General features: G+C 46.5%; 1 protein-coding gene and 1 long non-coding RNA gene across 4 annotated transcripts in view; one reads left to right on the top strand and one right to left on the bottom strand.

Moving 5' to 3' along the window:
- Positions 1–27062, top strand: part of LOC129382416 (uncharacterized) — a 131550-nt gene that overhangs the window by 12749 nt on the left and 91739 nt on the right. For all 3 annotated transcript variants that reach the window (XR_011894980.1, XR_011894981.1, XM_055066299.2), the window contains exon 2: positions 11783–11853. Coding sequence is in view for 1 of the 3 variants with exons in the window: in XM_055066299.2 (XP_054922274.1) it covers positions 11783–11853 (71 nt within the window). In the remaining 2 variants the exon portion in view is untranslated. The remainder of the gene's footprint in view (positions 1–11782; positions 11854–27062) is intronic.
- LOC129382732 (uncharacterized) overlaps positions 1–27062 on the bottom strand; it is a 98060-nt gene that overhangs the window by 3258 nt on the left and 67740 nt on the right. The window lies entirely within an intron of this gene.

Below are 27062 nucleotides of genomic sequence, written 5' to 3'. Positions count from 1 at the left end.
GGACGACCGACCGACGCGATCAACGCGACGACGCTGCGACAGAATCGAAGAACGATCCACCATCACGAGGCCTACCATCCCCGACGTGACGATATGGAAAGACTGCGACGGAAGCGTGCTACCGTGCGAGCGGCGGTCACCAGGATCATCAACGACATGACAACTCTTATGCAAACGGAACCAACGCCATATGGTGAGCTGACCGACCATCTTAACCTATTGAAGATAAAGGAAACTATGCTTACGGACCTTGATAACCAAGTAGAAGAGCATGTTACGGATGATAACCTTGAGGATGAGCTTCAAAGCGTCGGACAGTATCAAGAATCTATCGTCCTCGCGAAATCTCGCGCTGAACGCATTTTATCCGCTCAGCAAACAACGGCTGCGCACGCATCTCACGATGACTTTCATCAAGCACGCGCACACGTTAAGCTACCGAAGCTCGATGTGCCGAAGCTTCATGGTGACCCCATTAAATGGCCAGAATGTTGGGATCAATTTGAGTCTACTGTTCACCAGAACCGATATATCACCGACGTAGACAAATTGAAATATCTTCGGACCTACTTGATGGGTAAAGCGGAAGGTGTCATCAGCGGCCTGTCGACAACTAACGAGAGCTATAGCACAGCTATAGAACTTCTCAAAGAAAGATTCGGTCAGAAGTCACTGATTGTTAACGACCACATGCGTCGTCTTCTAAACCTACGTAAAGTTCGTTCTTGCGAAGATTTTGAAGGGCTTCAAAGGTTGCACGAAGAAGTGCAGACGCGCGTGAGATCTCTCCATAACCTTGGCGTCGAAGAAAAAGAATATGGAGTTCTTCTGAAAACTGCTATAATACAAAATCTTCCGCAAGAAATGGTACTCCAAAACGACAAAACGACAATCCAATGAGCATTTCCAAGGTTCTGCATCTATGCTAACTGTGAAACTGACTCCAGAGAGTTGTATATTATGCGGAGACAAAAATCACTCGGTGGATGTTTGCACAACGGAACTAACATTAGACGAAAAGAAAGACAAACTACGCAAATTAGGGTGTTGTTTCCACGGCGCTGGACAATTTCACAAAGCTAAGGAATGCCGAAACTGGAAGAGATTAAGCTCTGCAAAATGCAGGGGGCGACATATCACCACGATGTGTGACCCAAAATGGAAGCAGAAGAATACGGAAACGCGGACAACTGTTTCCAGCTCGTCAACAGACTCGATAAAGTGCACAATTTTTCTGCAGACCGCGCAAGTTTGGGCTGTGGGCACTGGAAGCAGATGCTTTGTAAGAATGTTGATTGATGGTGGCAGTCAGCGCAGCTTCATCACAGAACTGTCTAAGAAGCTGAAAGCCACTGTGTTAGCCGAAGAGCAGCTCACCATCTCGGGATTTGGAAACGTTTCAGCACCGCGGAAATATTATAGGAGAGTACGAGTCACGCTGCATAGCCAGTACGACTCAAACTCACTTGAAGTAGAGGCTATAGAAGTTCCCGAAATATGCAATGACTTGTCAGCATTAACAGCGACAAATGTACTTGCGAAGTTGAAAAGCAAAAACTTACGTTTGGCTGAAGTCAACGCAGTTCAGGTCTCACCTGAGCCTGGAATAAGCGTCCTTATAGGTGCAGACTATTACTGGCAGCTTGTCAGCGGAAGAATTCATCGACTGGACGACTCCTTGACAGCCATCAAAAACATCATAGGATGGACACTTCATGGAGATACGAGAAGTCCACCTAAGTTCTACAAGCGAGAAACCATAAGGAACTTCAATATATACCTAACGGAAGCCAACGTTTCCCAGCAACTGAGGTCTTTCTGGGAAGTAGAACATCTGGGGCTGACTAACGAAGACAGACTTTCGAAAGATGACGAACACGTCCTGAAGAACTTCGTGGAAACAACTGTTAAAAACAATGGTCGCTATCATGTTGAACTGCCGTGGCGCAGCAATTGTTCCCAGCTTAAAGATAACCGGAATGTTGCGTTAAAGAGGCTGGAATCTTTGCAGAGAACGCTACATCGAGAACCAGAGTTTCAGAAGGAATATGACACTGTCATTAGGAGCTACTATAACAAAGACTTCGCTGAGAAGGTCAAAATGGGCAGTACGAGTGAACATATCACGTACTATATGCCACACCGAGCAGTAGTGCGACGCGACAGAACCACGACTAAAGTACGGGTGGTATTCGACGCCTCTTCTCATGCTTCGGACTCGCCTTCACTTAACGACATCTTGTGGACAGGGCCGAATTTGAACCCCAACATCCTCGACTTACTGCTGAAGTTTCGCAGCTTCAAGATTGGAATTTTTCCGCCGACATCGAGAAAGCATTTCTTCAAATATCGCTGGCTGAACAAGACCGAGACGCGTTTCGTTACTTCTGGTTTGAAGAAGGGTCTTCCAATATTGAAGAATTGCGCTTGACAAGGGTTCCTTTTGGCGCCTGCAGCAGTCCATTTCTCCTGGCTGCAGCTCTGCGACACCACTTCCAACTGGCAGAAGACAAGTACCCTTTTACTGCCAAACTATTGAAAGATCATTTCTACGTGGATGACTTGGTTATCGGGGCACAGAACAAAGAAGAAGCGCAGCAAGTTGTTAGCGATTTTTTCAGTATCATGAAAGAGGCAGGAATGCATCTAACAAAGTGGACGACAAATTATGGACACTTACGAAACTTTTACAATCGTACAAACTTAAATGTACAGTTCGATGTAGAAAAAGAAAAGAAGATTCTTTGTCTCCTTTGGGATACCGACAAAGACATCTTAAAGCCATCACTAACGAAGATGATTGAATCATTGAGCGAACAAAGGGTTACGAAGAGACAGATCTTAAGCTTCGCCTCACTCATGTACGATCCCTTTGGATTCTTAGCGCCGTTCGTGCTGGTAGTCAAGTTATTTATACAAAAATTGTGGTTAGAGAAATACACATGGGATGCGCCACTTCCCGAGTCTCTTCTTATAGAGTGGACAGCGTGGACTAAAGCCCTCAGAACTGTTGATCAGCTGGAAGTCAAGAGACATTTTGGTCAAACCCTCCTGGGCAAAAATGTGCAGGTTAGAATACACGCTTTTAGCGACGCTAGCCCAGTTGCGTACGGCGCCGTGCTTTACCTTCAGATACGAGATTTCAAGGGAGCCACAACAGTTGAGCTACTACTAGCCAAGTCGAGAGTCGCACCTATACAAAGGATAACTGTGCCACGATTAGAACTGATGGGAGCCCTAGTTGCAGCTCGACTAGCTGCAACAGTGAAACGTGCACTAAATCTAGTGGACATTGAAACAGTTATGTGGACAGATTCTATGATCGTGATTCATTGGCTACGCGGTTCAGCGAAACGTTGGGAACAGTTCGTAGCAAACCGAGTTACAGAGATACTCTCCCTAACTGATTTGAACATGTGGAGACATTGTCCGAGTGATCAAAATCCAGCCGATTTACTGTCAAGAGGATCCACTGCGGAGCAACTCTTACAAAGTTCAATTTGGTGGAAAGGACCAAACTTTCTCTACACTGAGACGACAATCAACGAGCCCTGTTACACCGAAGATACAGTCGAAATAGAAGAAACTAACTGTACAGCAGTAGCAATGCAGGATACAGTCGGGCTAGAAGAGGAAATTACGTGTTTGAAAGCAGCTGCTCTACCAGTGCTTACAATTGTAAACATCAACGACTATAGCTCTTATAACCGACTGATGCGTATAACTGCGTGGATACAGCGATTTGCTAGAAATTGCAGGTACACAGACACAAGGAAGAAGGGACCTTTAGACGCAACTGAAGTACAAGAGGCTGAAATTTATTGGATACGTCGAAGACAAGATAAAGTATTTGGACCGGATGTCAGCCGAATGGACGTTACACTCCAGCGGTTCAGACCATATCACGACGAATTAGGGCTTCTTCGCTTGGGAGGTCATCTCCAGTTCAGCAACCTCCGGGAAAGTTCCAAGCACCCCATTCTGCCCCCTGCGTCAGACACATTCACAACATTGTTGGTCAAGAAGGAACACCAACGACTTTTACACGCTGGACTCAGTTTTCTTTTGACTGAACTGAGAGAAAACTTTTGGATATTGAGGGCCAGGCAGGTTGTAAAGAAAGTCATTCACGAATGCGCAGTCTGCAGACGATATTCCTGCAAGCCATACTCTTCGCGCCTCTGACAGCTGAACGTGTTCAACCCTCTCCACCTTTCGAAGTCAGTGGTATCGATTTTGCCGGACCGCTTCTACACAAAGATAACGGAGGACCAACGAAGAAGTGTTATATACTCATCTTCACATGTGCAGTCGTCAGAGAGGTTCATCTGGAGCTTGTCACCAGTCTTACTTACGACAAATTCCTGCTAGCATTTAAACGATTTGTGGCACGACGAGGAATTTGTAAGACTGTATATTCCGACCACGCCAAGACATTTAGAAAGGCCTCAATGGAGATCCAGCGACTTTATGAATTAATGAAATCACAGGAAGTACAATCGTATTTCGGAAGTCACAGGATCGTTTAGAAATTTATCACCGAACAAGCTCCCTGGTGGGGAGGATTTTGGGAACGAATCATTCGATCTGTGAAGTCTACATTGAAGAAAACACTGGAAAACAGTTTCTTTACCTTTGAAGAACTTTCAACCACGCTCTACCAAGTAGAAGCGATGATAAATTCACGACCGATAACATTTGTGTATGCAGAAGCCTCTGAACCAATGCCTCTTACGCCAAGTCATTTCCTCAGAGGCCAAAGATTGACTATGCTTCCTCCAGACTAGTCGACCACAGCATCAAAAGATACCGTCGTCAAGCGAATTACTTCAGCGAAGATGGAAACACAGAGAACATGTGTTAAACAATCTCTGGAACCGGTGGCGACGAGAGTACCTCCAAGAACTTCGTTCAGCTCACAATAATGAAACTAGACACTCAGAATCAGTGAAGCTTGGAGACATAGTACTCATAAAATAATTAAACTCGCCAAGACAATTGTGGAAGATTGGACAAGTGACTGAATTATTTCCGGGCAGCGACGGTAAAGTTCGCTCATGCAAAGTGCGCACTTCTAGTGGCAACACGTTGCGGAGACCGGTACAGATGCTGTACCACCTAGAATCTGCTGGACTACCTCAGTCTTGAAAAGAAACAAGCACTCGCTAATTGTTCGGCCGGGAGCTGTTAAATATTATGCTCCGAAAAAGAAGAGAAGACGACGAAGTGAAAAATGAGCGTGGAGCCGAGCGCGCGCCTGCATTTTTTAGTTGTTTTTGCAAGTGTCGAATAAAGAAGACGTTCCCTACTTCGGCTCCGCTTCCTGGTTTTAAACATAAAACAAAGTGTTTTTGTACTAAACATCTAAATCTCCCCTGCGCACTACAAACAATCCTTTGACGTGATCCTTACTAAAACCACATCATTGGCACGAAAGTCGCCACTCATTATAGCAGGTGACTTCAACGCCCCCCACCCGTCGGGGGGTTACCCCACAATCAAGCATAGCGGCAAGAACCTCTCGCGCGCAATAGACGACCTGTCCCTCACCCTGGTGACGGACAGGTTCCCCACCAGATTGGGCACGTCGACACGACGTGATACTACGCTGGACCTCACGTTACTCCGAAATGTAGTAAACTACACATGGACAAGCACGCTACAGAACCTGGGCAGCGATCACTTACCAGAAATACCAGAAATACCAAAAACGACGGCCCCACCCCGATCGTTCACAGACTGGGATACCTACCGTAAGTTACAGAGGGAAGGCACGAACACGTACGACACCTTCGCAGAAGTCCTCTCTGCCATAGAGGACGACGTAACTAGAACCACGAAAACTATACAAATGGAACTGGACGTCCCAAGCGTTGACCCTGGCCTCGCACACTTACTCGAGGCCAAGGCCTCGATACTTGCGCGATGGAAAAAGCAACGTCTCAACAGACGCCTGCGCAAACGCATCGCGATCCTCAACCGAGACATCGGCCAATACCGTACGGAGATCACAACACTCCAATGGCACGAACCCTGTTCGGTGGTCGATGGCCGCATGGGGACCGGAGGTAAGTGGAACCTCCTAATACCTATGTTAAACGACAGCCAAACAAAGGATAATCAAAGCTATGCGCTAGACCGACTTCTACACTCACATAAAGACAAAGGGGGAACAGAAGAGTCCTTCCTTGAAGAAATTGCCAAACGATACATTCCACTAGGCAACGCTCACCCCAGCGATTACCAGAGCCTAAAGTGCGAAACCACACGCGAACTGAAGTCCGAGAGGCACTGCAAAACGTAAACAGCAGGTCGGCCTCAGGACCCGACGGGGTAACCAACCGAATGTTACATAACATAACGAAGACATTACATTACTGACGAAAGACATCAACCACGTGTGGGAAACCGGAGAAGTACCAACGCAATGGCGCACTCGCACGGCGGTCCATTTGACCTGGACAATGGACCTGGACAATTTACGCCCCATCTCCCTTACTTCATGCGTGGGCAAAGTAGCGGAGCACGTCATTCAAAACCGAGTGCCACGCCAAATTGAGGAAGACGAACGCCTCCCACACAACATGGTAGAGTTTCGACCCCACCTGTCCACCCAAGATGTCATGTTACTCCTAAAGACACAGATCTTCGACGTTAAAACAAGAGACGTTCGAGGCATCCTCGCCCTCGATCTCACGAAAGCATTCGACACCATCTAGCACCGCTTCGTACTGGAATCTGTGGCAGGCCTCGGCCAGAGATTTCAGGAGTACGTACGGTCCCTCCTAAAAGAAAGAGAAGCCCGACTGCCAGTCTCATAACTTATTTCAGACCCCTACACGCTGGGCTCCTTCGGAACCCCACAAGGCTCAGTCATCTCTCCATTACTATTTAACTTAGTGATGAAGGGACTCGCAGACAAACTACAAGACATCTTGATTGTAAACTGCGCTTTATACGCATATGACATCACCATCTGAAGCCCGGGAGGCTGCCTGGCAGACATGGAGCAGACATTACAGTCTGCCCTAGATTCCACGGAAAAGTACCTACTAGACACAGGAATGAAATTATCCTCCAAGAAGGCGGAACCCTTACTATTTCGCAAGTCTTGCCAAGGAGTCCACTACCTAACTCCTCTAGACGAACTTCCGATCGCACTACACGCAACAGACTGACAACAGATTCCGCGAGTCAACCACATACGCATTCTGAGGCTCCTAATTGAAGCCACCGGATGCCACGGACACAGGATCAAACACTTAACCGCCTAAACCGAAAACATGATCAGACTCATCCACGGAGTCTCGGGGCGCAGGAAGGGCCACTGCGAAGATAACCTTCAGCACGTATACCACGCGTTCCTTATGAGGCACTATATTTAGGTCGCCTCTGTCCACAAGTTGACGAAAATAAGAAAGACGAGACTGAGCACAGTAATGTGCCACAGCATCAAATAGGTCTTGGGCATTTCACAAAGAGCAAGTACATCAAAGGTTGGCCAGCTAGGCATGCACAACAATATCGATGAAGTGATCGACGCTCAGACAATGGTGCAAATACTCCGCCTATCCTCGTCCAAAGCCGGTAGACTTATCGTAAACGAAGCTAATGTCTCCCCATCTCCCTATCTCGAGCGCGGGCGCGGGTACAGAGCCCGTGCCCGCGCGGTTCTCGACCGCACCGACACGGATCGTGAAGCCACCACATTTGGGGACTTGGCCCAGTACGGCAACACATCCACTTTCGCGATAGCAATCGTCGACGGCAACGGAACCTTACGATCATCCGCATCGGTTAAAAGGACCACCAGCGCTAAAGCAGAACAGAGAGCCGCAGCCATCACCATGGGTGACCCCACATTAATTCATGTCCTCACGGACTCGCGTGCCGCGATTCGGGCCTACGAAAGCGGCAAGGTATGTAAAGATGCAGCGTATATACTACTAGCGAGCTCAAAAGAGAGCAAACGACGCCTCTCCTGGTTCCCTACTCACATGGGGAACGACATTCACCCGCGAAAACCAAACCTAAATGAGAGAGCCCACGACCGTGCGCGAGAACTTGCCCGCCGCGACGGTCCCATGGCCTCCGAGGGGCTGTACATTCAGTTTAATGACCCGCTATTCACTTATCAAGAAATCACCTCACACTGTCGAAAAGGCAGAATCAAATGCCCGCGCCCACAAGACAAACTCGAACGCGCGCAGGCGGCCGCATTTCGAATGCTACAAACGGGCTCGTATCCGCCATGAGGCCTATTAAGTCACTGCAACTCAGACATCCTGGCAGATTGCCCAAACTGCCCAGAACTCTCTTGCTTCCTCTCGCACATGCTATGACAATGTACCGCGTTACCAAAGGGCTTTCTCTCCACTGAGCCCGAATGGGAAGAAGCCCTCAAAAGCCCGGACCTCAAACTCCAATTCAAGGCCGTCCAGAGGGGCCAAGAACTGGCGGAGCGCCACTGGGCTCCCGTCCCGACTTGGGCTTCGCCTACGGTTTCGGTCCGAGGAGCTCCCCGCGTGGGATCCCCTACGGCCTAAAACTCCTCAGGACCTCAATAAAGTTCTTTGACCGACCGACCGACCGACCGACCGACCGACCCAGCGACTGGCTGACTGACTGACTGACTTCATTGCGCATCGAGGTACATTCGAGGCGCAGACCGCTAAAGCATTGGAATGGTGTTGATGCGAAACTGGTGTGACACGCGTTTCATTCCGCCGCACTGTAGAAATTCTGCGTTTTTTATATTTTAGGAAGATTGTGTTCATAAGCATCGCTTATGTCATAAATGAGGCAGCACGTCAATTGAATGATAACTCATTCTAAAAACACCTTTTCGTAGAAACAACTACAGGATGTGAAACATCATTCAGTCACGTCCTCACTGATTAAGGTAGGCATAAAAATTTATGAAACTACAGCAAAAAAGTTCGTTCCTCTAAGCACAATAGCAGAAACATTCAATCGCTGGTCTAAAATGGAAAAAGAAAACAATGCTGGCAGGTCTGTTGTTTCGCCAATCGGTACCGTCAAGCAGAACATTTGCAGCTACGTTGACAGGCTAATCAATGAAACTTCATCCACTCTCTCTTGATACACACTACCAATTTTGTGTTCGAAAATGTGGATATGGTGCTTCCTAACAATAGCATTTTAGTCAGCTTAGACATCCCTTCTCTATACAGTAATATAGCTCACACAGGCGGCATACTGTCAGGTATTCGTATGTATTCGTAATCACACATAAAAAAAAACATTGTTGACGTATATACGCTAACACTGCTAAAGGTGCTCCTGCAAATCAATAACTTCGAATTTACAGCCAAGCACTTGGTGCGAATAAGCGGAACACCAATGGGTATAAAAATTTGGCAGAACCTTTCAAAAATAGTTATGGTCGTTCTGCACTGAGCAAATATTCAATGCCTGTTTTACAATGTGTTTATAGATAATATATTCCTCATCTGCGGATCACGGTGAGCATCAATTTTTAAGATTAATTTCTAAATTCAATATGGTACAAAACGACGCTTCTTATTGCCCACACACTCGGCCTAAGAAATAAGCTTTTTGGTCCTGACTAGACATATTAAGGCCGGTAAGCTTGGCACGTCACTTTACAGCAGACCAACAGATAGGCACCCGTACTTAACAGTAACCGCGTGAAGCATTGCAAAGCCCCAATTCCTTGTACTCAAGCTCTTCAATTCAGGCATTTATATACAAAGGACGAAGAATTTGCATCATGCTGCGAACTTGCCCGCAATTACTTAGCCTTCATAATTACCCGCTGTCTGTCCTGAAAGATCCAGTAGCGAAGACCAAGAAAAAATGACGTAGCATGTTTATAACTAGCATGCAAACTGTTCACACACAGGCACAGGCGAACGATCTTCCTGAATTTTGCATTCGACACGAAACACAGGCAAAATTCTCCCGAAGCACCATAACATATTTCTGCAAAGTAGCAAAATGCGTCAAATATTCCCTAAATTTCTTGGGGCTGTTTACAAACTGGCACAAAGCAACAAAGAAATAACTTTTCAAATGAAGCGTGAAGCCTTCACACCCAGCGCGCCCTGCAATAAATCACTATGTAACGTCTTTCCACAAATGAACAGCACCTCAATGGAAAAAAAGTTGCGTAACTTCCTTCTTACTCAAAATACGAGGGGTTTCGACTGGGAGAGTTCTAATATCGTACTTCCTACGACCTGCTTGAACGCGCAATTTCTAGCTTGTCTAAAGCGGCCAAGGGACAAGACACGAGAGCAGCAAGCAGCATTTTCAGCGCTTTAGCCCGAGCTCTCACACATCGGGTACATCATCCTGCTCCTCCGTCTTTTGATCCTGCTCTGCAGCGCGGTCGCGAGTCGGACCGAATGGTCAGCTTCAGGGAAATCTTCCTCCACTATCGCAGAGAGCGGTTACGCTAACTCCCAGCGCATTAAACACTGAATACATCTCAATCCATCACTTGGAGACTGCTTCAGACACAGACTTTCCCAAACCACTTGCCATACCACTGCTCTTTCCCGGATACATACTCCCCATTCTGCAAAGCGCGGCACGCCTGCGCTGACCTCGATCACATTATCTGGGCACGGCCCAAAGCCTCGCCCAACAACGTCCACCGCACTTATACTACAAGCATCATAACTGTGGCCGAGCAGTGGGACGCTTTGCTGCGTAGCTTGTACTCAGAAAACCAGCTCTGGGCTGTGCGGATTGCAGAAGAGACGGCGAGAAAGCAAGGACTAACCGCCGTCTGAAGCAAGTGGGCTTTTCCGCGACCACAACAACGGCACATTTGAGCCAATAAGAAGATTCGTTTGAAAACTATTTGCAAATCGCTGACACAATAACGACGCATATCAGAAGAGTATACACACACTCGCACACACACACAGAATGCGAGCAGTTTCCGAAAGCACTCGCGACAGCTGGTCCAGACGTTCTCACGCGTTCGCTAGGAAGCAAAGCAAGCCGGTGTGGCAGCAGCGCCCGATGCAGACACGGCACTACGTATGAACAGCACACATCCGCAGAACGGCGCGCAACAAGCCGGAACGAAGTTTGTCGATGACACAACTCGACACCAAATGCCTCCTCAATTACGGCGCTTTAATCAAGAACACCTTGTAATATTCACAAACCAAACGGTAATGTGCTGCTAATTTTGAACCGAGTTTACGGCCTTGACCCGCTAATACGGCTGCTTAACAGGTTGCTGTGCTCGCTGTAGAAAGCAACGTTGTTAAAACAAGCCGCATAACTCGCATAACATAGAAATACTACGCCACTACCATCCATGAGACCGCGATTACCGGAGCCAGAAATGGCGAGGCAAACAACAGACAGTGATGACGTTTACCCGGCTATTGAAAATGCCTCCGGTGTCTCTATCATGAGGAGATGACGTCATTTCCGCCTTTTCGGCTGTCACTTTTGAGCGCTACAATGCGGATGGCGGATGTTATAGTTTATTCATATTTACACTGTACCGAGATAAAATGTGTTCCATTTATGTGTGCATTAACGATCACCAAGTCCCTAGGCCTGTACAACGCTATTAGCTCGCTGTATCTTTCGTACGGTGCGCTGCTGTTTATCATTGTAGTTCTGTGCTTTCACGCTTTCTTTGTTCCCGGCTCATGAGGGGCCTCTGGTATTCTCGCCGCTCTCGCATCAGATCTCAGTGCACCAAAGAATATGTTGAAAGGCTTGCTATCGCGTGCCGTAGTTCGGCCGTAATTCAACGGTGTTTACGCAGGAAGGACCGTTGGTGCAGTGGGTGCCGCGGGACCTGACAGGAGGGAACGTTTGCCAAGTACGCCTCGTAAGGTAAGTCCGGCGCTTGGCGCATTCTTCTGGTTCGTATTGTGTTCCTTGCTATGTGGAGCAGAAGGTGATTAATGCAGCGACAAGAATGACGAAAGTCTCCTCCTAATGTTCATAGTTAATTTCAGAATGCGCATTTAGTGAAAAGTTGCGCGAAAATTACCCTGAAACGGTGTTCTGAGGGCCAACAGCTTTATCTATTGCTTATTTGCTTTCTGTTATAAACTATGCTAGTGCCGGCGATCGCTTGGTCAGAACGGGCACAAAAAATCATACAGGGATTGTTACTTCTTCTGTACGCAATTTATGATCAAGAAATGATATAGACATTTCTAGATGTACGTTCATGTGTTGTTTTCACAACTAACATTTATGCGAGGCGGCACCCGATTGCTCTCCCAGACTAGTGAGCAAATTTTAGCTTGTACGGTAATTTTTCTGCTTATAGATTGCCAAGACAATCTGTATTTCTTGTGTTGAGGGTTCTGTATGTTTTCGTGCATTTGACATCTTAAATGACCGCGTGTGATGCAAGAATGAGATATTTGAACAAGCGCATGCAGCTTCGTGTATATGGCCATACGAGACATTTTCGGTGTTTAACGCGATCTTGGTTAATTACAAATTTGCAGTTTAAGCCGTGATTAAAATAAGCTGAACATTTCCTATTGTTAGAGGTATGTCACAATTTAGTGAGACGGAGGAATGTCTACATCACAAAGGAGCCTGCGGCACTAAAGCAGCTGAACAGCACGAGAAAGCATCTGATTGGATTGCTTTGACAAGGTGTGTACAAAACGGTCACGGCCGCTTATAAGGAGTAGATTTTGTTGGCATAATTCTTGTCTGCAACTGTCCTCAATCTTTCGTGACATTTACAAATTTTCTACTATATTATGTCAGGAGAATTCAGTTCAATTGGTGAAGCAGGTTTAAACTTATTGGGAGATTGGGGGGAATGAGATTGCGGCAATGCATGTAAAAATTGTGTTGGCACTTGCGCTGCTTTCTTATTATCAATGCAATATTGCTAACAGAATACCAGAGGGCCACTTGCTTTAGTTCAGTTTGTTACGATAAGTTCCTGAAGCAGGCTAAATCGGCAGCAGCAAAGGCCCTGAAGAAGCTGACTGATCTGAGAATATTTATATATTTTTCGATGGTTCCAAGTGTGCTGCTTGTGTGCTGCGCCTCATGGTAAATAATGGCTAATAATGTGTGTATCGGAACAGTGTGGGTGCTGAATATATTGTTCAAGTTCTACTCGAATCTTATATTTAATATCTAACCTACATTCAGTTTAACCAATTTACCTAAGTAGCATTCTCTGAGTTAGGTGTAATTGGGGGCTTCAGTCGATAGGCATGATAAGTTCCTTACTGACTTCATACTCACATATTTTTAAGGAACTGTGCTATGAGGCACACATATCTTTTGAGGTCTTGTTATGAGTTGTCCGACAAAAGCTCACGCGCAATGGGGACCTCGATTACAGCCCCTTATAGTCAACTTGAATTCTAACATACACGTTTCCACACATTCTGCGTTCCTAACTTTATTTGTCTAATTAGTCAAAAATTACACTATTTTCGGCTTTTCGAGGGCGGTTCATTGATTCCCATTCCTTAAGGGACGTTGGAACTAACATCAATGAGAGGTAGCTTAAGAGTGTCTGAAGCCTCAAGTGAACAGTCACGCTTCTAAAGTACTGCCAGCATGGAAACGTTTCTTGTCGCTTTGTTTGTATAAGCTAGCTGCCAAATAAGTAGTCATAGTCTATGAGATATATCTTTTTGTTTTCTTATGTTTGAGTATTTTATGTTTCTGTTTTCTTATGTTTGAGTTTTCTTATGAAGAGTACTCAGTAAGTGCTCGAAAATTGCGAAGTTTAGTATTTGGCCCCTTGATATCCCTGTGACACTGGGAGTTTTAATGTCATTCGAGTCGAATGGCATTCCGTGCAAAGAATGTCACTCGCCCACGGAGGTGCTACGCTCGAAAAATTAATGTCATTCGGTGGAAATATCAATGCCGATGATTCCGAAAAAAACGTGGCGACAAAAGTAGAACAGGGTAGGTATAAAGTGCTTGCATAAGCAATCCATACATTTAAATATATTTTTGGGAAGTCACATCACTGAAAAACAAAATTTGTAATGCGTATAAAAAAAGTTCAATTTCAGACTATGTGGCCACTAAAGCCAAAACAAAGCTTAGCCACCTGAGTAGCCGATAAATTGCAAACAAACGAAATGGCTGACATGGCGACGCTAGACGACGACGCTAAGTTGCAGGAAGTGAAGCGATTAGTTGCTGCGTACCTTGCATTACGAGCAAGGCTAATAATTGGAGGAAGCGATTAGACGTTCTATGGCCGACGAGCAGAGTGGCGGCGGCACGGGCGGCCGCCAGACGCTGCTGAGCTGGAGAGTAAAAATATTTTGCGACAGCCTGCCTCACTGATTTTGTCTTTAAAGTAACACGTCCATTAAAACACGCAAACGTTATTATTTCTATAAGAGCACGGTCTTCAATTTGCAAATGCTGTGTCCTGTTTTGCTTTGTTTCTGGGGTTGAGAGTACACATTCGCTCCGAGTGCAAAGCCGAATGAGTTTCTCGAACTCATTCGATTGCCGAAGTCATTCGGCGCTAATGACATTCGGTTCGAATGACATTAAAGCGCCTAGTGTGACAGAGGGGTACTATAATACAATATATTACATATTCCCCAAAACCAAAAATAACTAGGCGTTAGGAGACGGCGAGCAGACGCGGAAAGTTGATTCTGGCATCGCCACTCGTATTTTGTTTCTCTGTTTCTTTTTGTGTTGTCAAGCTCCCTCTTTTAGTAACTGCAGTCTTTTTTTGGTGTTGCGGAAGAATAATTTAATAATGCAGCACAAATAAATATTTTTTCTCTTCAGTGTCGCTTTAAACTATTGTCTGAAGGGTGTGGAATGAGACGACATTGCCCAAAAGCTATTTTCCATTAAGCAGGCGTGTTGCCATGCAATCAGTAGTATTGTCGTTGAGTTGCTTAAAAATGTCACTGCGCTTGCTCCAAATTTCCTAAGTACCTATGAAGCCATAAGAGTATCTATTTCAAAAGCCCTGCAAAAAATTATATCAGACTTTGCTCACTGCAGCTCTGCCAAACGATTGCAGCTAAAAGACACTGTCTTCTCCAAATCACGTAGAGTGTACCGGGAATGTCTCAATGATTCTTTGTACGTCAACAATCATGGAAAGATTGATTTACCATGTTGATTGAGATAGATAAGGTAGATTTGGCGTCGACAATCACCACTTAAACAAGATCATGCGGTTTTTTATGAGGTTGTCTGAGATTACATACCTTAATATGAAATGTTAAGGTTAAACTGGAAAATGCCTTGCAGAGGAAGCACACTCAGGCTGCCTATGTCCTGATCACCCAGTGGGGTAGTGACTTTCTAACGTCGCCTAGCCCGCTGAGACGAATCCCTTCGTTTAGCCAACAATGCGCGCCCCTCAGACAGACTTAAGGCGCCACCAAGGCGACACACGTTTGGCGGACTGGGTATTGCTAGGTGGTTTCCTGTTGTCTTCAAGTACCAATGGGAGCAAGTAAACTTCTGTAAAAGGTGTTCTACGGCGTTCCCCCACGGACTCCCGTAACCGCCGCGATCGCTTGACAAACGCCCCAGCTAACTACATGGTCATAGCAGGAACGAAGACGTGCCAGCTTCGTTTTCAATCATGCTAGACATGAAATGTAACGTTCTCAGCTCTTCATGTAGATATTGTTAAAAATTTCAGTACTCCTCGTTCTCGATGACAACATGGTCATCCCTACAATAACGTCCTTAGCGTGGATGAGTCGGATAACGGCATGGGCCAGCTGCGCCTTTTTACAAGCACGACCACAGCTCATACAACTGGCTGGCAGCGGTGGGACGAATTTTGTGACGTGGTACTGTGTCTGCGGTGAGTGCTTGGTTTTTTTTTTTGACTCTCTAGTCTTCATGTTGTGGTTATTCAGTTTAGAATAGGAGAGAAGCTCGATTGTTGACTGGTAGCTAAGTTGTGTTTACATAGCTGTGTTTAACGAGCAGGCTCATGCAAGTAAAGCAGCAATCTCATATTTGAGGACACTGCTCAGAGTCAGAGACGGATTCTCGTTGGTCGGTGAAAAACTGGGCCTAGAGGTACACAAGGAAATGATGAAATCACAAATTTTAAAGCTGATTTCCTAACAGACCAGTGAGGAGGACATAGAAATTCCGTTAAAACTATTTAGGAAAAGAGACAAACGGTAGTAAGAAGAACAAGACAGAGAGGAACACAACAAAGATCGCTAGTTAAGGAAAATGCAACTAGAGCTTGAAAGTAAACGTTTGGAGTTGTCTCGAGGGAGTGAAGCCGCTCTGGAGCGACGAAGTCAGGCAGAATCATACCGCATGGACAGGTTGTTTAAGCCATTTGAGGTCGGGAATGACATAAGGTTGTTTCTAGTAAATTTAGAAAGTACTTGCCAGAAGACTGACATCGGTCCGACTACTAGGCCAAAGCAGTTGCTGTATATGTTACCATGTCAGGCTGCTCAAGTAATCGCCAGACTCAGTGCTCAAGATTGCTATGATTCTGCGAAGGTTAAGGCTATCCTTTTGAAGATGTACAGCCTTTCAGTCAAAGTTTTTGGTAAAGGTTTCGCACCACGAGCAAGAAGCATAACGACAGATATCTGGAGTTTGCATATCGCTCAAAGGCAAACCTAGTCCAGTGGTTAAAAAGTGCGGACGCGTACGATAGCAGAGGCACGATTATTGAATACATGTGTCCAGAGCAGTTTTACAAAATCATTCCAAAATCTGTGACGCTGTGGGTGCAAGGCAGAATAGACGCAAACATCGTGGAAGGGGCGGCCGATTTAGCCCAAGAGGACGCAACGCATAGAAAGCTGAACGCCGAGGAAGGAAATTGGGACAGGCGAAATAGAATGCGGAATCCATTTCCATTTAAAAAGGGATCGCAGACGAAGCTACCTGAGCGCGTAGACGCTTAGGACAAGACGTCAGAATAGAGCGAGGAGAGGTCGAATTGCGAAACCGCGCAAAAAGATGAGAAAAAGGAATTCAAATTCTTTAGGCCGATCCGCTGCTATAAGTACTACAAGCTCGGGAGTGTGGTTCCAAACCGTGGGAAGCCTAGCTTAGTTTTTCCTACGTGGACGACAGAAACGAGAACATGAAACTTTAACCCCATTTCTTCATGGCCCACATAGTAATCGAAACCATGCCAGGTACTGCAAGACAGTGCCGCCACTATGGACCATCCGCCTTACGTGACGGTAGATGACTTCACATGAGAAGTAGTATGGATTAAACAGGTTGTGGTAGAACATAGCATGTGTCTGCCGATGGGAAAAGTAAAAAAACAGTGGGCCGTTCGTGGAGCTTGTGATGGAGGCTGCAGTTTCCAATGTCTTGTCGCTGCCGCACCCTTAATTTATTTCGAATTGGTCGAATGAGTTATTGTATGACAAGGGTCTGAAACTTGGAGAAAGCGCAGTGCTGGCGTTAACGTGATCCCAAGCTTGTCAAATTGCGCCGCTTTCATCTGAAAATGGAAAAGCCACTCCGGCAGAAGTTGCAAAAGAGGTAGCCTCCGCAACAGAAACCGAGCTAGGCTCGAGGGCTGAAAATTGGTTGAGGAAATCTTGCAACATGACCGGCTCAATGAGAGCGTGCCACAAGGCATATATCAAAATGCATGCACATAGGTAGAGCCAGCTCATGCACTCGCAAGCAAGGCTAGGCAGGGTCATTACTACCAGCGTCCTCAAAGAACTTTGATCGGCTCTTACGTGTAGACAGAAAGTCAGTTGCAGCCAAGCAAAATAATGACGTCAGCCAAGCTAGATTACATGTAGCAGCTAAAGAAGCCATTGCTAGGTGCATCGTGACGAGGCACGAGAAAGGAGGCTTGTTATATCGGCACTACATATACTGAAAGGGCGAAATTCTGGACCACTTAGCCGCACCCACTAACTACAGGGAGGATCTTTTGGGTCTCTGTCAAGGAATTGGGCGGTCTGGCCACCTAGGCATAAACAAATCGAAGTGAAGATAGCTTCCGCAATACCACTGGCCTGCCTGTTTCAAAAACAAAGAAAAGTTTGTGAGATGACACGACGCCTGCCAGCGGTCTGGCAAACCAACAGAAACATGGGAAGCTCCAGTACTGGCAGTGCTCTTAATATGAGAACATTTCACACGACTTGCGACACATACAGTATGCCTCTACCAGTGGCGAAGTCGTGTTACAGGTACCTGTTTACGATGTTGTGTCCGGGGTCAAAGTTCCTGGGTCAATCCCTCTGAAAGAATGTACCTCCACAGAAGTAATAGACGCAATTTCGAAAGTATTCGCCAGAGTCGCATTGTAAGCCGAAATTCACGAGTATCAAGGGCGAGTATTCACCAGCTCACCAACTTACTCAACGTTAAAAAAGTGTGGGGTAAAGTTTACCTACTTTTCTGTCTGTCACTCGCAGTCAAATAGTGTAGAGAGATGACATTCAGTACTTAAGCGAGATTTGCTGGCCCTGTTTTACGAGCACGAGCGAGACTGGGAGAATTGTCTTCCGGCTACTTTGCTTTGCGAGTGGTTCCTCATGAGTCTGAAGGGTTCTCGCCAACAGAACTAGCGTATGGCAGGGTATCCATTCCCTACCGAGAATGTTGAGAGAGATGTGGTAGGAAAGAGGAGAGAGTCAAACAGTGGTAGAGTACGTGCTTAGCCTGCTGGAACGGTTTAGAGCAACACAAGAAGTGGTCAAAAAGAACATGGGCCTGGCACAAAAGAATCCCAAGCTCTATTACGACAGGAATGCGAGGCTTCAAACGTTTAACACAGGAGACGAGGTAACGATCCTCAGACTTTCAAGAAAGGACAAGCTTGAAGTTCACTGTGACGGCCCCGGTAAAGTGTTGCAGAAACTTTCATATAATAACTATGCTCTCAAAGTCTCCAGTCGCAGGACGTGGGTGACAATACACCACTGCAATTTGGTGAAGCCATACGTAGAGCGGAGCGGAGTCGTTAGCTTCACCATCAAATTGCCGTATGATATTAATACCGAGTTTAATGAGTGTAAGGCGACCTCCAACTGTGAAATCAGCCTGAAAGGACTTGTAGAACAAACGATAAGCATGGCCGCTCTTAAACCCGAGCAGCCAGATAAACTAAAGCGGAGCGGCTGCTAGGGGAATATCTCGATAAATTCAGCCATCTGCCCGGTAGAACCATACTAATAACGCGTGAAATAAAGCTTACATCAAGTGAACCGGTAAGATCAAAGCCTTACAGGGTGTCTCCACGACAGAGAGAAATTATGGAGGCAGAGATACAGCGCATGCGAGAGCTGCAACTTATTGAGCCCATTGAGAGTGAGTACACCTCACCGCTAATACTTGTGGACACCCCATATAAATGCCATCGTCTGGGTTTTGATTATATGAAGGTAAATGCCATCACCAGGGATCAGTTCTGCCCGATACTAAACATTGAGGAACGAATCCAAAGGGTCAGCGCTGTTAAACACATTTATAATCTAGATCTCGTGCGCGCATACTTGCAAGTTCCTCTTTCAGAATGTGCCAGCCGCAATGCCGCATTTATCTCACTATTAGTCACTTTTAGGCCTCTCGTTCTCAGCTTCTGGCTGAAGAACGCGGCGTCTAGATTCCCTAAGTTGATAGATATTATGCTAAAACACTTGCAGGAGTTACCTTGCCATACCTTGATGATGTCGCAGATTTTTCTCATTGCTGGAAAGAGCCCGTATCGCACGTGAAGCGGTTGTTCTCGCGGTTGAGGGAAGCAGGCTTAAGAATGAACGCGGAAAAATGCAGCCTTGGCTGTTCGCAGGTTACATATCTGGGCCATGTTGTCCGGCAGGGCACGAGACGGCCGGCCGATCTGAAAAAAAGCTAGGATTGGAGTTGTTTAACAGCCTCGCACGAAAACAGACATTCGTTCTTTTTTCGGACCTGTTGGTTACTATCAATTGTACATTCTGAATTATTCGCAAATTGCAAGTCCTTTACCGGGCGCACTCCGAAAGGACGCACTGAGTAGCGTGCACTGAGATAAGAACAAAGAGAAAAAGCTTTGAAAAACTTATTGGTTTCGCATCCTGTGCTTCGCGCGCAAGAGTATACAAAGGATTCGTAGTTCAGTGCGCCAGAAACGAAAGGGGAATGGGCGTGCTACCTACTCGTGTCGGCGATGATAATCACCAAGATCCTATTCTCTATGCCAGCGATAAACAAACTATGAGAAAGGAAGGCTATAGCGCTTCCGAGGAGGAATGTGCCTGTTTGGTTCGGGCAGCCCTGAATTTGTATTACTTTTTTTATTACGATAAAGACTTGCCCTTAAGGCGTAATTCTTGGTGCGTATATGTGTATTGTATGTGTGCTTTGAGGCCTGTGTTGTGTATGAATTGAAGCACTGTTTTGTGGAATCTGTTGTCATGTATCCAGCGGTGATAGCTGGCTGTCACACTGTAGCGGAGGCCGGCTTGCAGTAGGAGACGCGAGCGTTCCGATTTTAAACCAGTACATGTCCATATTAGGTGATATGCATCTGCTTCCATCACACTAACGGAGCAGTATGGACACGTAGCACCCAGCGGTAAATGCGACCAGTTCCACCTTGAGATAACAGCCGGTGTAAAGGCCACCCCGGCCCGAAGCCTCCTAAGCACAACTTCCTCCGCCGTAGTAAGCTGAAGGGGGAGGGAGCAGACACACGGTGGGACAAGAGCGCGTGTGTCCTGCCGTAGAAAATTTTTACGGGCTCGGAGCGAGTTAAGGGGTTGAGGTGGGAGGGGAATAGGCGGAACATCAGGATTAGCAGGGCAGTATGCCTGCTGGTCAGTAGCACTGTTGTGAGAGTTCGCTCAATGGCCTCGAATCCAGTGTACCTTGACGCAAGTAGCCGTTTTACTATTCATAGTGTGTATTGTCTCGCAGATTTCCATCACCTTATCAACCTTCTTGAGCTCCTGAATAGCCGCTAAAGAATCAGCGAAGATATCTAGTTGCTTGATGGTAGGCAGCTCAGATGTCGCATCTTGCACAGCGTCGTGGATGGCTTGAAGTTCCATTACTAGAGCGCTGGCTTCCGTAGATAAATAGCGCTGGTGGCCGCTGATGAAATTATGCGTAGTACTCAGGAATGATGTCCTTCCGCCGTCTGGCAGAATGGCAGCATCCGTATAGACTTTGCAGGTGTTGCGTATGATGCATCGGCGATATTGTGCTCGTCATCATTATCATCATCATTAGCCTGGTTACGCCCACTGCAGGGCAAAGGCCTCTCCCATACTTCCATGTTCTCCCATACTCCCATACTTCCAAAGGCCTCTCCCATGTTGACCCTCCAAACTTCCTAATCTCATCTGCCCACCTAACTTTCTGTCACCCCCTGCTACGCTTCCCTTCTCTTGGAATCCACTCCGTAACCCTCAATGACCACCGGTTATCTTCCCTCCACATTACATGTCCTGCCCTGCCCATTTCGTTTTCTTGATTTCAACTAAGATATCATTAACGCGCGTTTGTTCCCTAACCCAATCTGCTCTTTTCTTATCCCTTCACGTTACACCTATCATTCTTCTTTCCATAGCTCGTTGCGTCGTCCTCAATTTAAGTAGAACCCTTTTCGTAAGCCACCAGGTTTCTGCCCCGTACGTGAGTACTGGTAAGACACAGCTGTTATACACTTTTCTCTTGAGGGATAATGGCAACCTGCTGTTCATCATCTGCGGATGCCTGCCAAACGCACCCCAGCCCATTCTTATTCTTCTGATTATTTCACTCTCATGATCCGGATCAGCAGTCACTACCTGTCCTAAGTAGTGACTGCTCGTCAATAATACATGTTGTATTGCTGCGTCGTAACTTCGTTGGCTTATTAGTTGTGATGCTGGTGAATTCCCAGGTAGGCATTGGATAGGGCTGATTGTCAATCCGAGAGCCGCCTTAAAAATGAGCATGCAACGCAGCGACAACCGGAATAAGTTGCTTTTTTATTTCACGTGTTTTTGCACGTTGCAAAGTTAGCTCTGCAATTGTGTTGAGCTGGGCATGTTCATGTACGGTTGGTATCGGAGTGATGCGGGGCAGTGCTGTGATTGTGCGCATAGCATCGCGATTAATCGTCTCCAACTGTGCCACCTGTCCCAAAGTCAGCCGTTGAAATTGTGCCTGATATAAAATTCGTGGCTGCAAGACTGCACACACCAGCCGTCGAGCTACTTCAGTACGAGCTCCAGCTGGTTTTGCTGCAATGCGACGAATAAGGTGAAGTGTTTTTGTCGAACTCTTTCTGGTTTTATGGAGCCAGTGTGCACCACTGCCGGAGTGGTGAATATCGAGACCCAGTATGCGGGCCTCAGAAGCCTCAGGGATTGTCACTGCGCCGAGTCTTGTAAAGGGGTGCTGCGTGATTCTTGTGCGTCCTTTCTTGTTGGCCACCACAACATAGCTTGATTTTTTGGCGGAAATGACCAACCCTGCTTTGCGAGCGTAGTTATTCAGAACATCAAGGGCTTCTTGAAGCTGTTGAGTTTGTCTAGATATATCTTCATGAACGGACCACAAAGCGACATCATCCGTATAGATTAAGAACCTCACCTCTGGAATCCGATGTACTTCCCAGGCTAGAGGTATTAGAGCAACGTTGAAAAGAAGAGGAGCCAAAACCGAACCTTGTGGGACTTCTCTGTTCGATGTGAAGTGTCTTTCTTGCCTTCCATCTACTTTAATCGCAAATGTGCGATTCTGAAAGAATGAGTAGATGAATCTTATCACCCGCGGTGGAAGTCCCAGGTCAATGAGGTTGGCTTTAATGATTTCATGGTCTATATCGTCATAAGCTTTCGTTATGTCTGTTGCTACTACCGTGCTCACAGCGTGACTGTGTGGTGAAACCTGTAAAACACCGTCTGATAAGATAGAAAGTCCGTCTTCAGTTCCCAAGTAAGAACGGAATCCAATTTGAGCAGGATGATAGTTATCATGGCGTTCAAGCCACCAGGAAACACGTGTGGCCAGCATCTTTTCAGCTAGCTTGCTGACAGTTGAGTTTAGTGAAATTGGGCGTAAAGACTGCAGGCTATTTGGACACTTTCCTGGTTTCGGAATCTCGACAACAATTGAATGCTTCCAATCAGGTGGAACGCTTCCAGTCTCCCATACTTTATTAATAGCCTGAAGAAATGCGTAGAGAGCTGCTCCTTCCATGTTCTTGAAAACCTCATAAAGAATACCATCGGGACCAGGTGTTCGTTGCTTCGAACTTTCAATCGCCGTTATTAGTTCGGCGTGCTGAAAAAGCTGGACGTTTAGGATTGGGAAGTTGTGTCAGACTCATCAATTTCGGGGCAGTTTATGGGTGACGTGTGATCATACTTCGGGAAAAACGCTCTATCAGCGTGTTTTGCAAATTGATGTGGCGAATTCTGCATCGCTAACCTAACGCTCGCTGCAGGGTCAGGTTGCTTATGACCGCGTTCTATTGACTGGAACGTACGCCAAAGTGCTCTGTTTCCAATGCCCGATCCATGATTATCGCACCACTCATACCATCATCGTCGAGAAAGTTGTTTTCGTGCCGACGCGCCTGCGCCGCGATATGGTTAGCACGTGCACGGCTACCTGGTGCATCGGGATTCCTCGATGCATACACTTCTGCCTGACGTCGCTTTGCCCAAAGTTGCAAAAGGGCGAGGTCCGGTTGAGGTTGTTTCTCGTCAACTGTGGTTACAGTGGTGTTCCTCCGTAGCAGTTCTTGCAAAGCAAGAATAATTTGTGAGGGCTCTGAGGGTACTTTATCAATCGATGATTCCCGAAACTTATCCCAATGCGTGACTGTTACTCGTCGTCAAATTTTCTTTATGCACGTTCTATGCAAACCAATCATTATTGGAATATGATCACTGCCGCATGTATCTGGTTCCACCCGCAACTGCGGCCTTCCAGGACCCAACCACCATTAGAGGTCTGAGAGCGTTTGTTCTAGATACTGCGGGTATAGCACAGGTAGCCACAGCGTGATGGTTCAACAGTGTAAAAGTGGCATCACTCATGATGTTTTTAACTTGGTATCCTCTTCGGTAGTTGTACGTCTACCCCCCTTCTATATGTGGGGCATTGAAGTCTCCACCCACGAGAATAAAAATTCCCGGGTACGTAGACCGGAGATGGGCTGTCCACCCCACGTTCAAACGTGTGTGCTTTGGTCTGGCGTAGAATGACACTAGAATGACAGGAGTCTTCACTGGCCGTGTCACGACCCCGAAAACTTCTTGATTACCACTACGGCTCCAGATCAATCACTGTGTGAGCAATATGCGATGATATATAAACTGCAGCTTTTCCCGGAGCTGAAGCCATTCTAGTAGGACGTCTATCTCTAATAGATGGGTTATGATACCCATTAATATTGGACAGGGAGCATAGCTTATTATGCTCTTGAATAAGCAGTGCCCATACATGTAGCTTATTGTATTGAAGCTTGGTTTTAATTTCTCCTAACTTGGAGCTGAGGCCCCGACAATTCCACTCTTGAATTCCATCCTGTGACAGCTTCTGCAGAGAATTAGCCATGAGGCAGGCAATTCTGAATGAGCAACGTGAGTTGAGCAAGTTGATCTAAAACTGCTCTCCAAACAGCTTGGTTGACCTGTTGTGCCGGACGGGATCGAGGCGTAACGGTGGCATTCGCAGGGGTTGATGCGTCACGTGTTGGTCCTGTTTTCTCACGATGCAGAATTACTCATTCTTTATGTTTGCGTAGTCGCTTAATCTCTCTGGCCAGTGCGTCTATCCGAGCGTCAATGTCATCATGGTCATCATCCGACTGATACAGAGGTTCCGGTAATTTCTGTTTCTTTGTCTGCGACTGCTTGCCACGTTTAAGAACAGAAGAATACAGTTGTGTTTCTGGGGCTTTTGCTTCTTCTGCCAAGAGCATCTCTGGCTCTTCTGCAAGAGCCTCATAACGATTGTGTGTTGTTACTATATTCGTTTTTGGTATAGCCTTTCGTATCCGTACTGTGGCCTTCTGTTTAGTCGGAAAATTTGTGCTTGTCATATCGTGCTCATCAGATTTACATAAGCCACATCGATATCGTGGTTGGCCTTCTGGTGTGAGCTTTTCTGGATCAATAGTACGCTGTGGGCAAAATGCCTGCATGTGTCCACGTTGAAAGCAGCGGTAGCAGAATATTGCCCAAGGGATGTAGGGTTTAGGTCGCAATATGCAACCATAGTAACAAAACCGTTCTGGAATAATTGAGGGCCCTCTACCGTCACTAAGCATGTACGGCTTTTGCCCATGAATCTAGCTGCGAGCACCCTGTGTGTCGTGGAGGTCAATTCATGACATATTATCTCAGGGTTGTCTTCCGGATCAATTCCATAGACAACATACCTCTGTACATTACGGCCTGATGCAAAGTAGCACTGCACAGGTAGGTGTTCATCGTCTGACAGCGGGATAGATGTTAACGTGCACATTTTCTGCACATCACTGAGAGATGCCAAGTGTGTACAAGTGTGTTACTTGTACGGAGCGAAATTATTGTCCTCTGACGTGGCTTATTCAAATGTTACAAAAATTGGCCGCTTGGTCCGATGGAGCCTCACCCTCCAACAGCAAAATTTATCAGTTAGGTAAAGAAAGGAAAGTTGTATATCAATGTGGATGCAATGAGCAGGCTAACTTGAAACTCGTTCTGCGTTTAGGAGCGCCGACAAACTTTAGATTTTGATTTTTTCCCTTTGTTAAGCGAAAACGACCTCCTTTCATTTATAAGGGCTCAATCCAGAATTGCTAAGTTTGTCGGCTCGAAATTTCTTCGGAATTTCCATAGCGAAATGCAGTATTTGTTGCTTCTTCACTCATGTTTTCTTTGAAGCCTGGCGGGTCTAAAGCGAGATACAAAGTACTGCCTGTCATTGCGAGATGTTCTGGGGTGCATGTCAGCATTTAGAAGCTCGTTTCTGCAGGCCAAGTCACCCCCTTGGCCTCCAGCCGTTCTCTTCCTGTGCAGTGGTTATTAGCACTAGCCAGTCGCGATTTTCCTGGCCATGAAGGAGCTGTTACGATCGGCCAGCTGGGATAATGAGCGTCTAACCTATTGTAGCCCGCTGTGACGAATCGCTTCATGGAGTCAACAATGCGAGCACCTCGTTCAGACATGCGGCTCCACCAAGCCGAGTACTGTTCGCTGCTTAGCTGCTGCCTCCACGGACCATTGTGAGCAAGAAAACTCCTGGAAAAGGACGTTCTACGGCATTCCCTCATGGTCTGCGGTAACAGCTACCGTCGTTTTCCAAACGTCCCAGATAACTGCGGGGTCACACCAGGAACCAAGATGCGCCAGCTTAAGTCAAGCATGACAACCCCTGTCTAAGAAGCCCCCTCTTTTCTGTGTTCGATGAAACAAAGGTGCGGCAGTGAGTGTGTGACACCTCGCCCTCAACGCGGGTCATTCGACAACTTTGGACTCTCCGATCCGACGAAGGTTGCACGCCAGTTTCCCTGGATAAGTGATCTAGGGTAGACAAGCAGCCATTTTCGGTCCGTCAGTGTGTCTCGTTTTCAGTCATGATAGACTGATGTAATGAACAGTTCTCGACTCTTTATGAAGATATTGTAAATAAATTCACTACTCCTCGTTCTGGAGGACAATACGTTCCTCCCTTCAACAACGTCATTTGCGTAGATGAGTTGGACGACGGCATGGGCCAGCTATCCCTTTTTTACATCCGCGAGATCTTAAAGCAAACAGCTCGTCCGTGTGCGCGTCATAAGAAGCATTTGCAATTTGGCGAATGGCCTTTTTCCATAATAAAAGGTGTTTGCAATGACCGGATTGTAAATCTAAGGATGAAAAGAATTGAGCGCCTCAGAGGCCGACGAGTGCGTCGCTGATGTGGGGCACAGGAGAAACATCCTTCATGATTATATTGTTGAGTCGTAAATAGGTCACACGAAAACGAACTGTACCCGCTTTCTTATTGAGAAGGACTAATAAAGCGGCCCATAGACTCAGCGAAGGCTGCATCACGCCGCGTTCGAACGCGTCCCCTACGTGCTCATCGATGACATGTCGCACCATCGCGGACACATGGTATGGACGATGGCGTGGTGG

The sequence above is a fragment of the Dermacentor andersoni genome, chromosome 6, assembly GCF_023375885.2.
Source record: "Dermacentor andersoni chromosome 6, qqDerAnde1_hic_scaffold, whole genome shotgun sequence".
Taxonomy (NCBI): Eukaryota; Metazoa; Arthropoda; class Arachnida; order Ixodida; family Ixodidae; genus Dermacentor; species Dermacentor andersoni.
This window is presented reverse-complemented; position numbering and strand designations above follow the sequence as displayed.